Source organism: Elephas maximus, chromosome 2 (genome assembly GCF_024166365.1).
Source record: "Elephas maximus indicus isolate mEleMax1 chromosome 2, mEleMax1 primary haplotype, whole genome shotgun sequence".
Lineage (NCBI taxonomy): Eukaryota > Metazoa > Chordata > Mammalia > Proboscidea > Elephantidae > Elephas > Elephas maximus.
This window is the reverse complement of record NC_064820.1, coordinates 73,526,744-73,542,117: the sequence shown is the minus strand read 5'-3', so window position 1 is coordinate 73,542,117 and position 15,374 is coordinate 73,526,744. Positions and strand designations below refer to the sequence as shown.

The 15,374-nt window shown below is 39.7% G+C and overlaps 1 protein-coding gene across 1 annotated transcript in view; it reads right to left on the bottom strand.

The window, feature by feature from the left end:
• PIK3R1 (phosphoinositide-3-kinase regulatory subunit 1) overlaps nucleotides 1-15,374 on the bottom strand; it is a 96,431-nt gene that overhangs the window by 22,952 nt on the left and 58,105 nt on the right. The window contains exons 3-4 of the mRNA XM_049864904.1: nucleotides 4,646-4,738; nucleotides 4,118-4,192 (exon numbers count right to left, since the gene is read on the bottom strand). Of these exons, the coding sequence (XP_049720861.1) occupies nucleotides 4,118-4,192; nucleotides 4,646-4,738 (168 nt within the window). The remainder of the gene's footprint in view (nucleotides 1-4,117; nucleotides 4,193-4,645; nucleotides 4,739-15,374) is intronic.

The following is a 15,374-nucleotide window of genomic DNA, read 5'->3' as shown; positions in this document are numbered from 1 at the left end:
ACATAAAATGTGGGTAGATCATTTTGAGGAAAAGAATTGTTAAAGGTAAACAGGCAAAAGGTTAAACCACTTAAATGTCCTACAAAGAACTAACCAGGGGCACATCACATTTGCAACAAGTTTGAAAAGGGCGTGGAATGGCTAGTGGGTTTGAATCAGCCGACCTTTTGGTTAGCAGCCAAGTGCTTTGACCACTGCACCACCAGGACCCACTGGTCTCTTATATACTTCATTTAATACATCTTTATGCCCAACAAATAAATATTACTTAATTAATAAACAAAACAAAAGCAAAAAACACTTGCCATCAAGTTGGTTTCAACTCATGGCGACCCCATGTGTTTCGGAGTAGAACTGTGCTCCACAGGGTTTTCAACAGCTGTAAGCTTTTGCAAGATTGCCAGGCCTTTCTTTCAAGGTGCCTCTGGGTAGATTTGAATAATCAACTTTTCAGTTAATAGCCAAGAGCTTAACAGTTTGCACTACCCAGGGACTCCCGGTTTATAAATGTTAAGATACTATAAATTCCACATGTTCCTTCCTCAGGCAGAGTTCCCGCTGCCTTCTCCGTGTTCTTGGACTGCTGAGCTACAATTCTACCAGGCCACTTCCCAGCAGTATGATAATTAGGCAGGATCAGCACCCCCTACTAGACTAAGGCTACCTTGGGGCAAGGTCTGTGGCTCTCCCCTGCTCTTCTTGTATCCCTCAATGCACTGCACATAAAACATGCTTGTTTAATGTTTGCAGCATGAACTATAAAACCTCTAGAAAAAAAAAAAACCCAGTACCTCTAGAGAGATGTTAATTCACTGAGGCTCTTCTCTAACACTTGAGGCGTATTTCATGGCAGCCTTTATAGTGTCTGAATAAAATAACACTGATTCCTTTATTTTTTAATGCAACTTATAAAGCTCCTGGGGGTTTCTCACTTCCGTTCTATAAGTCCTTTTCCGTATTAAATCTACCCTAACATGCTCTTCTCATAGCTCTACACACTTGTCATGTGATGACTTTTCAAGTCAGCCAGGTGAGAGGTACATAATCTCTAGGTCTGGTTTGAGGAGACTTTCTTCCACTCCTGTTTTCACTGAGCCTGCTGTAAACAGGTAACCAATCAACTATCTGGCCTTCACTTCTGCTCCTCCTGGAACGAAAACCCCTCCCCAGCTGATCTCTAGGTCAGTGGTTCTCAGTGGTTCTCGACCTCGTCCTCTCCCTGAGGACAACTGGCCATGCCTGGAGACATTTTTGATGGTCACAACTCGGGGAGGGGTATGCTATCGGTGTCTAGTGGGTAGAGGCCAGGGATGCTGTTAAACATTCTATACTGCACGGGGCAGCCCCTTTCCTCCTCCACTAAAGAATTATTCATCCTAAAAATGTCAATAGGTCCACAGTTGAGAAAGCCTAATCTAAGAGAAACAATAATAAAAAAAGTACCTGGAGAAAATTCATGCCCTTAAAACTCAAAAGAAGCAAGAAACAATTCATTTTAGGGCAGTATAGTAGAAAAAAAAGAACAAGGGCTTTTGGATTCCGATTATTTCAGACTCAAGTCACAGCTTTGCTACTTTCAAACCAACCTGTTGCCGTCAAGTTGATTTCAACTCACAGCGGTCCCACAGGACAAAGTAGAACTGCCCCATACGGCTTCCAAAGCTATAAATCTTTATGGAAGTAGACTGCCACATCTTTCTTCCATGGAGCGGCTAGTGGGTTTGAACTGCCAACCTTTTGTTTAGCAGCCGAGTGCCTTAATCACTGTGCCACCAAGGCTCCTCTTTGCCACTTAGCAGCTGGAAAATGTTAGAGAAATCACTTATCTGTGCTCAGTCTCCTTTACTGGTGAATTTAAGTAACGAAGATTTATATCACAAGGTTAATGTGACAATGAAATAAGTTAGTAGGTGCCTAATAAACATGGGCCATTTCTTCCACATCTGTCCTTTTCAGATACTGGTAATTCACCTGGTTGGCTAAAGGCCATAATCTTTTTTTCAGGCTTAAGTGATGTGAGTTATCTGAGCTTCTTCCTGGATTTGACAAATTCTGCAGTGAAAAATCCTTGAGCTAGAAACAGTTCCAGTGGGTCTACTCTCAAGTTTGGACAATGACAAAGTTTATTTTTTATGTATTTACTTATTTGCCAATAAACTCATTTTTATAGCACAGAATCCAAATGAAACCATTTTCTAAATGCATGTTTTTATTTCAATGGGGAAGGAAAGCTAACCAACAAAATATATATATTGTTGACGTGAATTTGGGTTCTTTACCTCATCTTACCCGTGGTGGTTTTTTTTTTTAGCTAAGCTGCATCACTTTGTATTTGGTCACATTGAAAACTTAACCACTGTCTCTCAAACAACTCCCATTTCATAGGTTTCTGATGTCTAAACATTTCCTGTGTCTTATAACAATGTGACCAAGTTTCTGACCAAAATATGTACCTCTCTTTCAACTGGCTAAGGACAAAATTTAGTATTTCCTTAACACCCCTGTAAAGCTGTTTAGAAATACAGAAAAACATGAGTCTTTCTATCTTGAGCTTTCTATCAGTCAGCTCCTAGTTACCTACTTTGTGGGCGGGACAGGAGACACAAGAGCAAAAAGGACATGCCTTCTGTGTAAGACTGATTTCCGCGCGTAAAGGAAAAATAAAGATTTCTTAAAATTTTTATAGTTTCAGACATTTGGCCTAAGCATTTCAAGTGAAATGATTTACTGATAAAGATCGAGTCCCCTTTCCTCTCAAACATTTTTCTAGAAATTGTCATAAGCTGCCTTTAAAATTTACATACATGTTTCAAATTCTCATTTACTAAATATATTTGGGTGTTCGTAGCATAATTTTATACTTCTGAAGAGGATTCTTCCAACTGGGTTTCACTCTTTGGTTCAAATCTCCAAATTTATTCTAAATTATGTGAGACAGAAAATTATTTTAAAAAGGAAAAATAAAAAAGAGTATTGGTGGGGGGGAGAATGAAGGATCTGAGAGATGCTAGAAATTGATATGAGAAGATGACTGGCTAACATGATGGCAAGTGACCTGTAAACTGGCTCACACTTGTACAGTTAGTTTGTGCTGTATGGCAAAGGAGAGGGGTACAACTAGCACAGCCACTACCTGGCTCAATCAGTGTCATATAAGTGGTGTGCTAGAGCCAACTCGTAGTGGCTCGAAATGTCCAACTGTGCACAACCCATCCCAGCTCCACCTTTGGTGATAATCATGTTGGCAACTTGAAATCAGACACGGTGGGAATATTTATACCACCAAAAAAAAACCCCAAACCAAACCAAACCAGATGCCATTGAGTTGATTCTGACTCATGTAGATCCCATGTGTTAGAAAGCAGAACCGCACTCCATAGGATTTCCAAGGCTGTGAGTTTTCAGAAGCAGATCACCAGGCCTTTCTTCCAAGGTGACTCTGGAGGGGTTCGAATCACCAACCTTTTGATTAGGAGTCAAGCACTTAACTGTTTGCACCACCCAGGGACCATGAAAATGCTATAAACCAGGGCTTTTTCCAAAGCTTCCCCAAAAGTTGTTTTCATCAGCACACCACTGAATATAAAATATCACGATGTTATTTAACATAAGTATGGCATGAGAAGGAAAAAAGAAAGAAGTGTAGGTGTGAGGGAGGGAAGGATGGAGGGGGAAAGGAAAAAGAAAGGGGAAAGGACAGAAAGAATAGGTTAGAAGAGACATTTGTTAAACATTAAATCCTAGTTTTTAACAGCTCCAGATGAATTAGATGTAGCCAACTGCAGGGTCAGGGGAAAGACAATAGATACGCAGAACAGACAAATCTCAAAAGACTGTTTCTTCTGTGATTTGTTCAGGACCCAGGGGCTCAAGGCTGTGAAGACTGTCAACGTGGCTGCAGGCAGGTATACACACACTTCTACCTCAGCTCAGGACATAAATACCAAAGGTTTGCCCTGGTTTGCATAGGCACCATAACAGGGTCGAAGGAACTGGTGCGGGTTAGAACACTAGAATGCTGCACGCGTTATGGTCAACTTTTCTGTATGTGCATTACCTGAAACAGATGGGCAAGAACTATCTTTCTCACTTTTACTTCTAGTTCCACGACACTTACCACAATCAAGAAGCTGTCGTAATTCTGCTGGGCTGCTAGAGCTCTGTGTTCTGTATAGAGTTGAACATTCCAGACCTAGGATACAAAACAGACTGTGTATGTAAAACACAGCTCTCTGGAGAACCTGTGAGGAGCCTGCTGCCAGGAAGACATTCCAGTTTCCATCCAATATCTATTCTAGATATGTACCAAATATCCTGGGAAGTCAACTCCTACTATTCATCTTCTCTGGCATGTTAATAATCCTGGCCAAACCATCTGAGCACCAAGAAGCAAGTTAATTATATTTATTAAATTGTGGAATATTTAATATAGTTTCCAAACAGTAACTACATGTTAATATACAGTTAGAAATCACAGACCAAGATTATTTCTCTCGTACACAGCCACAAACTGTCTGTGTGTCTGGTAAAGTATCTGCCCATAGCAGGTAGGAGGAAATTTATTTAATGAATGCCCAAAAGATTAGTAACACCCATGAAAGAAGGGTACAGTGAGGTAAGTGGTTCCCTCTACCAGTCTTATTACCTTTCTTTTCAATGGCTTCCACTAGCTTGACAAGAAGAGGGGGAGCAATGTCAGGAGGGGCAAACTGCTCTGCAAGATCCAGAAGAGTCAAAGCTGTAAACAAACAAAATCCCACCATTAGATATATTTAATTTGGGGTAATCGAATGCATTAGACGACAATGAAGAAAACTTAAATACAAAATGATTTCATTCTATCTGACAGTAGCAAACTCAGGTGGAAGCAAGAGGGACCCCTATCCTGGGCCCTGTACTTTAGAAGGCTCCTCTCTACCTTTGCTCAGAGTGTGATGAGGTTTTGGGGCTAAGGGACCACATTGGCTTTCTCTCTCCCAGGACACAGTCAGAGTATTTATCAAAAAAATCCCAGAATTCCCTGCCCAAATGGCCTCTATGGCTTCTTCCCCAGGTCCATCCTTCCTGGCCCCAAGAAACGGACTGAGGCTGGGTGGGAAGTGGCTGTTGATGGAATGGACTTTGGAGGTACAAGGCCCCTCGTGGTGTAGGATGAAGTCAAGGATGGTCCAGGGGCCAGTTCTCCCCATACCACCCTGCTCTGGGTCAGAGCTTTGAGATGCCCAAGAACTCTAACATCAAATCTGGCCTCTGGGTCATCATGAAGGAATATTCACCCTGGTAGGTGGATAGCACAGATCTTATGGAACAGTTTGTTTATGTAATGTGTAACTTTAAAATATTTAAACACAGGCTATTGTTGTTGTTAGCTGCCGTTGAGTCGGTTCAGGCTAAGTACTACAGAACGAAACACTGCCCAGTCCTACACCATGCTCACAATCATTCTGCTTGAGCACATTGTTGCAGCCACTGTGTCAACCCAGCCACTGTGTCAATCCATCCTGTTGAGGGTTTTCCTCTTCTTCGCTGACCCTGTACTTTACCAAGCATGATGTCCTTCTCCAGGGACTGATCCCTCCTGATGACATGTCTAAAGTAGGTAAGACATAGTCTCACCATCCTTGCTTCTAAGGAGCACCCTGGCTGTACTTGTTCCAAGACAGATTTCTTCGTTCTTTTGGCAGCCCGTGGTATATTCAATATTCTTCTCTAACACTACAAATCAAAGGCGTCAGTTCTTCTTTGGTCTTCTTTATTCATCATCCAGCTTTCAAATGCACAGGAGGCAACTGAAAATACTAGGGCTTAGGTCAGGCACACCTTAGTCTTCAAGCTGACATCTTTGCTTTTCAACAGTTTCAAGAGGTCTTTTGCAGCAGATTTACCCAATGCAATATGTCTTTTGATTTCTTGACTGCTGCTTCCATGGGTGCTGTTTGTGGATCCAAGTAAAATGAAATTCTTGACAGCTTCAATCTTTTCTCTGTTTATCATGATGTTGCTTATTGGTCCAGTTTTGAGGGTTTTTGTTCTCTTTATGCTGAGGTATAATTCATACTGAAGGCTGTGGTCTCTGATCTTCATTAGTAAGTGCTTCAAGTCCTCATCACTTTCAGCAAGCAAGGTCGTGTCATCTGCATAACGCAGGTTGTTAATGAGTCTTCCTCCAATCCTGATGCCGTATTCTTCTTCATATCGTCTAGCTTCTCAGATTATTTGCTCAGTATAAAGACTGAATAGGTATGGTGAAAGGATACAACCCTGACACACACCTTTCCTGACTTTAAACCACTCAGTATCCCCTTGTTCCATTTGAGCGACTGCCTATTGATCTACGTACAGGTTCCTCATGAGCACAATTAAGTGTTCTGGAATTTCCATTCTTTGCAATGTTATCCATAATTTGTTTTGATCCACACAGTCGAATGCCTTTGCATAGTCATTAAAACACAGGTAAACATCGTTCTAGTATTCTCTGCTTTCAGCCAGGATCCATCTGACATCAGCAATGATATCCCTGGTTCTATGTCCTCTTCTGAATCAGGCCTGAATTTCTGGCAGTTCCCTGTCAATACACTGATACAGCCACTTTTGAATCATCTTCAGCAAAATTTTACTTGCATGTAATTTTAATGATACTGTTTGACAATTCCCCCATTTGGTTGGATCACTTTTCTTGGGAACATGCACAAATATGGATCTCTTCTAGTCAGTTGGCCAGGTAGCTGTCTTCCAAAATTCTTGGCACAGACTAGTGAGTGCTTCTAGCACTGCAACCATTTGTTGAAAAATCTCAGTTGATACTCCGTCAATTCCTGGAGTCTTGTTTTCCGCCATTCCCTTCAGTGCAGCTTGGACTTCTTCCTTCAGTACCATCGGTTCCTAGTCATATGCTACCTATTGAAATGGTTGAATGTCAACCAATTCTTTTGGATATAATGACTCTGTGTATTCCTTCCATCTTCTTTTTATGCTTCCAGGGTCGTTTAATATTTTCCCCATAGAATCCTTCACTATTGCAACTGGAGGCTTGAATTTTTTCTTGAGTTCTTTGAGCTTGAGAAATGCCAAGCGTGTTCTTCACTTTTTGTTTTCTATCTCCAGCTCTTTGCACGTCATTATAATACTTTGTCTTCTTGAGCCGCCCTTTGAAATCTTCTGTTCAGTTCTTTTACTTCATCATTTCTTCGTTTTGCTTTAGCTACTCGACATGCGAGAGCAAGTTTAAGAATCTCTTCTAACAGCCATTTTGGTCTTTTCTATCTTGTCTTTTTAATGACCTCTTGCATTCTTCATGGATGATGTCCTTGATGTTATTCCATAACTCATATGGTCTTCAGTCATCAGCGTTCGATGCATCAAATCTGTTCTTGAGATGGTCTCTATATTCAGGTGGGATATACTCAAGGTAATACTTTGGCTCTCGTGGACTTGTTCAAATTTTCTTCAGTTTCAACTTGAACTTCCATATGAATAATTGATGGTCTGTTCTGCAGTTGGCCCCTGGCCTTGTTCTGCCTGATGATACTGAGCTTTTCCGTTGTCTCTTTCCACAGATGTAGCTGATTTGATTCCTGTGTATTCCATCTGGCGAGAGCCACATGTATAGTCCCTGTTTATGTTGGTGAAAAAAGGCATTTGCAGTGAAGAAGTTGCTGGTCTTGCAAAATTCCATCATGCGATCTCCAGCATCATTTCTATCACCAAGGCCATGTTTTCAAACTACCAATCCTTCTTTGTTTCCAACTTTCACATTCCAATCACCAGTAATTATCAATGCATCCTGATTGCATGTTCAATCAATTTCAGGCTCCAGAAACTGGTAAAAACCTTCAGTTCCGGCATCTGTGGCCTTAGTGGTTGGTGTGCAAATTTGAATAACAGTCGCGTTAACTGGTCTGCCTTGTAGGCATATGGATACTATCCTATCACTGACAGCATTATACTTCAGGATAGATCTTGAAATGTCCTTTCTGACAATTAATACAATGCCATTCTTCTTTAAGCTGTCATTCCTGGCATAGTAAACCATTTAAGATTGTCTGATTCAAAAGAGCCAATACCAGTCCACTTCAGCTCACTGATGCCTAGGATATCTATGTTTTATGGTTTCATTTTTGACAATTTCCAATTTCCTGGATTCATACTTCATACATTCCAGGTTCCGATTATTAATGTATGTTTGAAGCTGTTTCATCTCATTTTGAGTCATGCCACATCAGCAAATGAATGTCCTGAAAGCTTTACTCTATCCACGTCATCAAGGCTGACTCTACTTTGAGGAGTCAGCTGTTCCCCAGTTGTATTTTGAGTGCCTTCCAACCTGAGGGGCTCATCTTCCAGGACTGTATCTATCAATGTTCAGATGCTATTTGTAAGGTTTTCACTGGCTAACTCTTTTCAGTAGTAGACCGTCAGGTCCTTTTTCCTAATCTGTCTTAGTCTAGAACCTCAGCTGAAACCTGTCCACCATGGGCGACCCTGCTGTTATCTGAGTACTGGTGGCATAGCTTCCAGCATCACAGCAACACGCAAGCCTCCACAGTACAACAAACTGACAGACATGTGGGGGAGACACAGGTTATGTGGCTACAAATATTGGGGTGGGCCTAGTGTGAGATATGGAAGTCAATACAAATAATCACTGTCCACATGAGACTCAAATGAGGTCCCTGTGTAACCAATGCTGAATTCTTAACTTGCATACATTGGTTTGGTCAGTTAGTAGTCTAAGAAATGTGATGCTCTCAGGAATTGTTTTTCCGTGCTTTATTTACATGTTTACCAGTTGCAATACTACAAAAGAAAAAAAAAAAAAACTAATTTGATGATATTCACAAATAACTTCCTTTAACATTACATTATAACTTCACTCACTCCAAAAAAATATGGAACTATTTTCAAGTAAAAAGTTCTCATAACATGCCAGAAGAGGGAGCTAAATGTATTCACCTCAAAGTTTTCAAACTGCAAAATACAGGGAAAGGGCAGTCTTTATGAAATTATCTATACTTGGGCAACCCATTTATTAGCTATCAATAATTAACTTTTTATATACTTAAAGTTCATCACAACACATTCTTATCCAGGAATGGTTTATAAAATTAAGAAAAAATTAAACATTTGCAGTTTGGTTTCACTGAGATTTTAGTGGTATAATTCTTTATTACAAGCCATATGTGATGCTACACAAATTTCCAGTTGAGTCCATGTTTCAAATATTAAGAGTCAACGTAAGTAGATTCACAATACAAAATTAAAGAAAAATTATTACCTTATTAAATTCTGACCTCCGATTACTGATAAAACAATTTATTTTGTCAAACCTAAACCCTCTGGCTTAAGACCTTTTCAGATTATAGTAGGAGCTGGTGATGGCATGGTGGTTAAAGTGTTTGGCTGCTAACCAAAAGGTTGGTGGCTCAAACCCACTAGCCACTCCGCAGGAGAAAGATATGGCAGTCTGCTTCCGCAAAGATTACAGCCTTGGAAACCCAATTGGACAGTTCTACTCTGTCCTATAGGGCCACTATGAGTTGGAATTGACTTGATGGCAGTGGGTTTTTCTTTTTTTTTTTTTGGTAAAAGATGGACACATGTGATCTTGCCAACTAACTCTTATCAGTCATTGCAACTGCCCAGGATAAAAGAGGGTGAATCATGGAAGAAAACCCTGCAGCGGCACTGTCCAGTAGAACTTACTGCAAGGATGGAAGTGCTCTATAGCTGTCCTATCCAATAAAGTAGCTACTAGCTACTGAGCTCTTAAAATATAACTACTTCGACTGAAGAAGTGAATTTTTAATTTTAGTTGATTTAAATTTAAATAGCTACATGTGGGTGTAACCATTGTATTGAAAAGCGCAGCTCTATAAACTGAGCAAGGGCAAATTTTGCCAATGGCAGGTGAAAGATTCTTGAGTCAGCTTTGTGTTACACGGACCCCCAAGCAATTGCCATCAAGTCCACTCTGACTCATGGTGACTCCACGCGTGTCAGAGTAGAATTGTGCTCCATAGGGTTTTCAATGGCTGATTTTTCGGAAGTAGACCACCGGGACTCCCAAAAGGCCCCAAAATCCAAACCAAATCCACTGCCACTGAGTTGATTCTAACTTACAGCGACCCTTAGAGGACAGAGTAGAACTGCTCCATATGATTTCCAAGGCTGTAATCTTCACAAACATTGCTATGAGTCAGAATCGACTCGATGGCACTGGGTTTGGTTTTTTGGTTTTTAATCTTTACAAAAGCAACTGCCACATATTTCTCCTTTGGGGCAACTGGTGGGTTTAACCACTGAGCATTTTAACCACCGCACCAACAGTGCTCCTTAGTAATATGCTTTAGGACATACTATTATGGTAAGCAAATTTATGTGGGTGACCCCCTTAAAAATTCAGCAACAATATTTCCAAATCACTAACTGTTAAAATGCAAGTGTATCTGAAAAGCACTTAAAATACAAATACCTTGTAAGTTTCATACGTTCTTTTTAACTAAAAGTATTGTAAAAGTTTTAAAAATACCACATATTGAAGCGTGCATGATTCCATTTCTGCAGATAATACTATTAACTGCTTACCTTTGTCTTATTGGATTATCAGCTCACAAAAGTACCCCCTCCCCCAAATGCCTACTATACTGAACAAAATGGAATATTATGTTATCAGCATTTGTAAAAAAAAAAACAAAAAACCCATTGCCGTCGAGTCAATTCTGACTCGTAGCTACGCTATAGGACAGAGTAGAACTGCCCCATGAGGTTTCCAAGGAGAACCTGGTGGATTCGAACTGTTGACCTTTTGGTTATCAGCCATAGCACTTAACCGCTATGCCACCAGGGTTTCCCAGCATTTGTAATACAGGGAAAATATAAAGGTAGACAAATAAAATGGTTTAGAGAAACATTAATTAGGGTTCTCCTTGGAAACCCTATCTGGCAGTTCTACTCTTCCGATAGGGTTGCAATGAGTTGGAACCAACTCAACAGCAACAGGTTTGGTTTTATAGTGTCTCTGGAGCCTCTAAGTGGTGCAAATGGTTAGGTGATCAGCTATTAATCTAAAGGTTGGAGGCTTGAATCCACCCAGAAGCACCTCAGAAGAAACGGCAGGAGACGTACTTCTGAAAAACCCACCATTCTAAAAATCAGCCATTAAAAAATCTATGGAGCAGAGTTCTACTCCTGAAACACATGGGGTCGCCATGAGTCAGAACTGGCTCCAGGCAACTCCGGTTTTTTTCAGACAGTGTCTCTCCTTAGCCCTCTCAAACCTACAGTTCTAAGCCTATCCCAAAACTCAAAGGCTAAAGTTTAAAAAGTAGACACATAAAAACATATCCACTCCATGCTTATCCAGCTCCCACGATTAATTCCTCTTTCCCTTCTCTCATAAATTACACACGCTTTTTTTTTATTAAAGAAAAAAAGAAAGAAAGCAAATCTCTTTAGTACTGGCAACTGAAAATGGAATTACTTAATAAAGCAAAGGTTTATCTCCTCCCAGAATCTTATCAACACGATCATTTCTGCAGGCAAATATGAAAGTTAATTTAATGATAAACTCTCTTGGAAGAAGTACAGCCAAAACGCTCCCTAGAAGCAAGGATGGGAAGACTTCGTCTCACCTACTTTGGACATGTTATCAGGAGGGACCAGTCCCTGGAGAAGGATCTCATGCTTGGTAAGTTAGAGGGTCAGCAAAAATGAGGAAGATCCTCAATGAGATGGACTGACACAGCGGCTGCAACAATGGGCTCAAACACAGCAACAACTGTGAGGACAGAGCAGGACCCAGCAGTGTTTCGTTCTGCTGTACACAGGGTTGCTATGAGTTGGCACCACTGTGCCTAACAACAACAACAAAGATTTCATCTAATTGTGACTGAAATATTCATCCTATAGTTGTTATATCGCAGGGTTGGCAAATGATACATTTAAAAGGGCTTCCATCTCTCTATTTCTTCACTTGAGCTTGAAAACTAACTCAATAAATAAATAAAAGCAAAATCTTCTTCGTTTCCTTAATTCTTTCAATGTTGGGGGCGGGGGGAAGATAGTTTAACTGGATACCCTGGGTGATGCAAACAGTTAAACACTCAACTACTAACCAAAATGTTGGTGGTTCGAACCCACCCAGAAATACTTCAGAAGACAGAAAGACCTGCTTCCAAAAGGTCACAGCTTTGAAAACCCTACAGAGCAGTTCTACGCTGCACATGTGGGGCTGCCACGCATTGAAATCAAGTGGACAACAACTAACAACGACATCTGTTTCACTCATGCAAGCGCTGCGTGGAGTTTCTGAAAAGTGATGTGATAGCTACTAGGTACTATGAAAACACTGGATATTTTCTCAAATTGTACAACAGATTACTTGAAAAAGATCAAACAAAAAAACTAGACATATATATATTAGGAACTGCAAGTATTCCTTTTATACTGTATTGAGTGGATCTGCCACTCAATTTTTAATATTAAAAAATGTTTTACTATTCAAATATATGAGTCATCACAGCTGATCAGGATTTTGCAACAGGAGTTTTAAAAGGTAAATTTAACAAAGAGAGACAATTTTTTTTAAAACAATTCAAGGATTTCCTATTCCTTAGTACAACATCTATGATTCAATCCATTTTTCCTTTAAAATATTCAGACACAGCATATGTGGAAGCCCTACCCAAGAAGCCTTCACAGTTCACATCTTCTACTTTGGGCAACAAGATCAATTACAGTTTAAAATCTAAGAAGTATTTTAAAGCAAAATATTAATTTTTACAACAATCCTAAAATCAACTATTTCTTTAATTCCATCCAATACAACAGACTGATATTTACTGTTTCGTTAGATTCCATTTTAAGAAATTCTAACAGGAAATGACAACTGCTAGGAATATTACCAAATTTGGCAAAATGTTCTTTGAGAAGTCCATGATCAAGCACCACATCATAGAGTCTGATAAACCAAAACACAAAAGGACTTAAAAATAAGCCAATAAAAAAATACAGACCATATAAAAAAACATGGCGGCTACCAAACAGAACAGAAATTAACAGAGCATGATTCTCCTAAAGTTTACATAGAAATTCTCGTTAGATTTGTCCTTCCAGTAAGATTTTTATACCTCTTTGAGAAGTGCTTTTTGGTGCTGAAGCCTGTTGTAGCACAGTACGCAAGTCTGGAGAATCAAGTCCACGCCTAAGAATCTGGGTGAATTTGTAGATGCTTGTACTACAATCCAACACAAGTTTTCCACTGAGCTGAATCATTTTTGCATCCAAAGAAATCAGTATTGCTCAGGAAAAAGAGAAGAAGGAACAGGAGACGTGTCTAAAAGTGGTAAAGCCAGGAAATGCACTACATCAAACGAAAGGAGGAACCAGCCTTCAATCTGTATGAGAACACGGTGAACTAGGTGTCCCAGGTTGTAGAAAAAATTTCTGATGACACATCAAATGCTGCATTTTCCACTAGTTCTGTTTTCTCCCCTCTGCCCTGGTGACAACCAATCTCATGAAACAGAAGAGGACCTTCTCTCCAATGTGAGGCCCTTCCCAAACCACTAACACGGACAGGCCTGAACAGTCCTTGGGCTCCAGCGGTGTGTGGGAGACAGCGGCATTCCTTGCACTAAGTGGTGCCAACACCGCTACAAAGTGCAAGATGAAACCAGCACACAGCTGCACCTTTTGGAGCCGTTCTCCATTTAAAAAAAAAAAAGACATTTTAGAGTTAGTGCCTGGCAGAGCCGAGTAGAAAGTTTAAGCTGAAATACTGAGACTCCAGAGACTGCCCAAGCCAAGTATTTCATTACTGATGGAAGCAGCTTGGAAGTGTGTGAAAAACTGCCACTTACCTTTTAAAATGTAATAAAAATACACAGAAGAGAAAGTGTATATGCAAAGGATGAATTAATATTAATTCAAGATGTTAGTCAGCCTGTTAACTGTTGCTGAATAAAAACTTTACTCCTGTCTGAAATGATTCCTCTCACGACTTCCAATGAAAAATGTACATTCTGGTAGGCAAAAACCTAAGAAATCCCAATTCCTTTCTTAAATAAACCTCATAAGCACCTTCATGCTTTATGCCTATAATGGTTAACACCCAGAACTTTTATACTTCTTAAGCTCTATGGGCAAAATCATAACAAATTCTAGCCTGGGCTCTTTGGCTAAGATTTAAAAAAAAAAAAAAAAAAAAAAGCCGTTGCTGGTGTGTCAGTCTTGACTCATTGCAACCCCATGTGTTGCACAATAGAACTGCTCCACAGAGTTTTCAAGGCTATGACCTCTTAGAAGCTGACCACCAGGCCATTCTTCCTAGATGCCTCACGATGCTAAAAAAAATAAACAAAAAACCTAGTATGGGTTCCCCAATTTTAGAAAAAAGTATCTAAATGATTGAAAGCACAGATTTAAACCCAAAGAGGCCTGGCTTTAAATCCTGGTTTTACTACTTCCTGAGTGTAATCTTAGGCAAGTTAATTAATTTGAACCTCAGCTTCTTCATCTGTAAAATGGGAGTACTGTGCGTATAATGAATCGACTCGACAGCACTGGGTTGGGGTGAGTATAATGAGGAGTAAATGGATAATGTACACATGGTAGGCAGTGTCTAGTATACAGAAAGAGCAAACTAATGGATAGTTATTTCTAATGTCAGAATTACTCCTATAATGCTTGTTATGATTATTAATGAATTTTTGAAATACCCAATTGCAATGGCTCATTTTTAGACCAGAAACTATTACAATTAAGAAAGAATCTTCTCGATTTTTTTCCTAAGGTGGCAAACTGAAAGCATATTTGATAGAGAAGACATCTGCATAGACTCAACCCCAGTATTTTTTTAGAAGTCTTAACTCAAATACCACATTATTTTCAATTTATTGTACTTTCTTCCCAGTAAGGATTATAATACTAACCTATTTGAGTCATTATACTTCAGTTTTCTGAATCCGAAGGAAAAATGAAGTTGGAATGATTGTGTAATAAATTATGTTGAGCTTGGAGGAACCAAGAACTTTTTTTTTTTTTTTTTTGAAGGAGGCAGAAAAAAACACATTGGCAACTGAAAATGGGAGTAGAAAGAGTAGATGTGGAAATAAATCTTCAGCCACAACTACATTATTTTCAGAGATAACTAGTAGGAGGGAACGAAAAGAGTTGCCAACAGATTTAAACTAGAAGTTTGCAAATCTTTACAGAAACTCTAACCACGTTGGCCTTTGTATCTTTCTGTTTATCTTCTTCCATTTATCTCTTCTGCTGCCCCACAGCTTAAAAACAAATGAAAGGGATCCCAGATCCTCTGCCCATTTCATTTTGTTTCTACACAACAGACTGGTATAGGAACCAAATAAGGATCT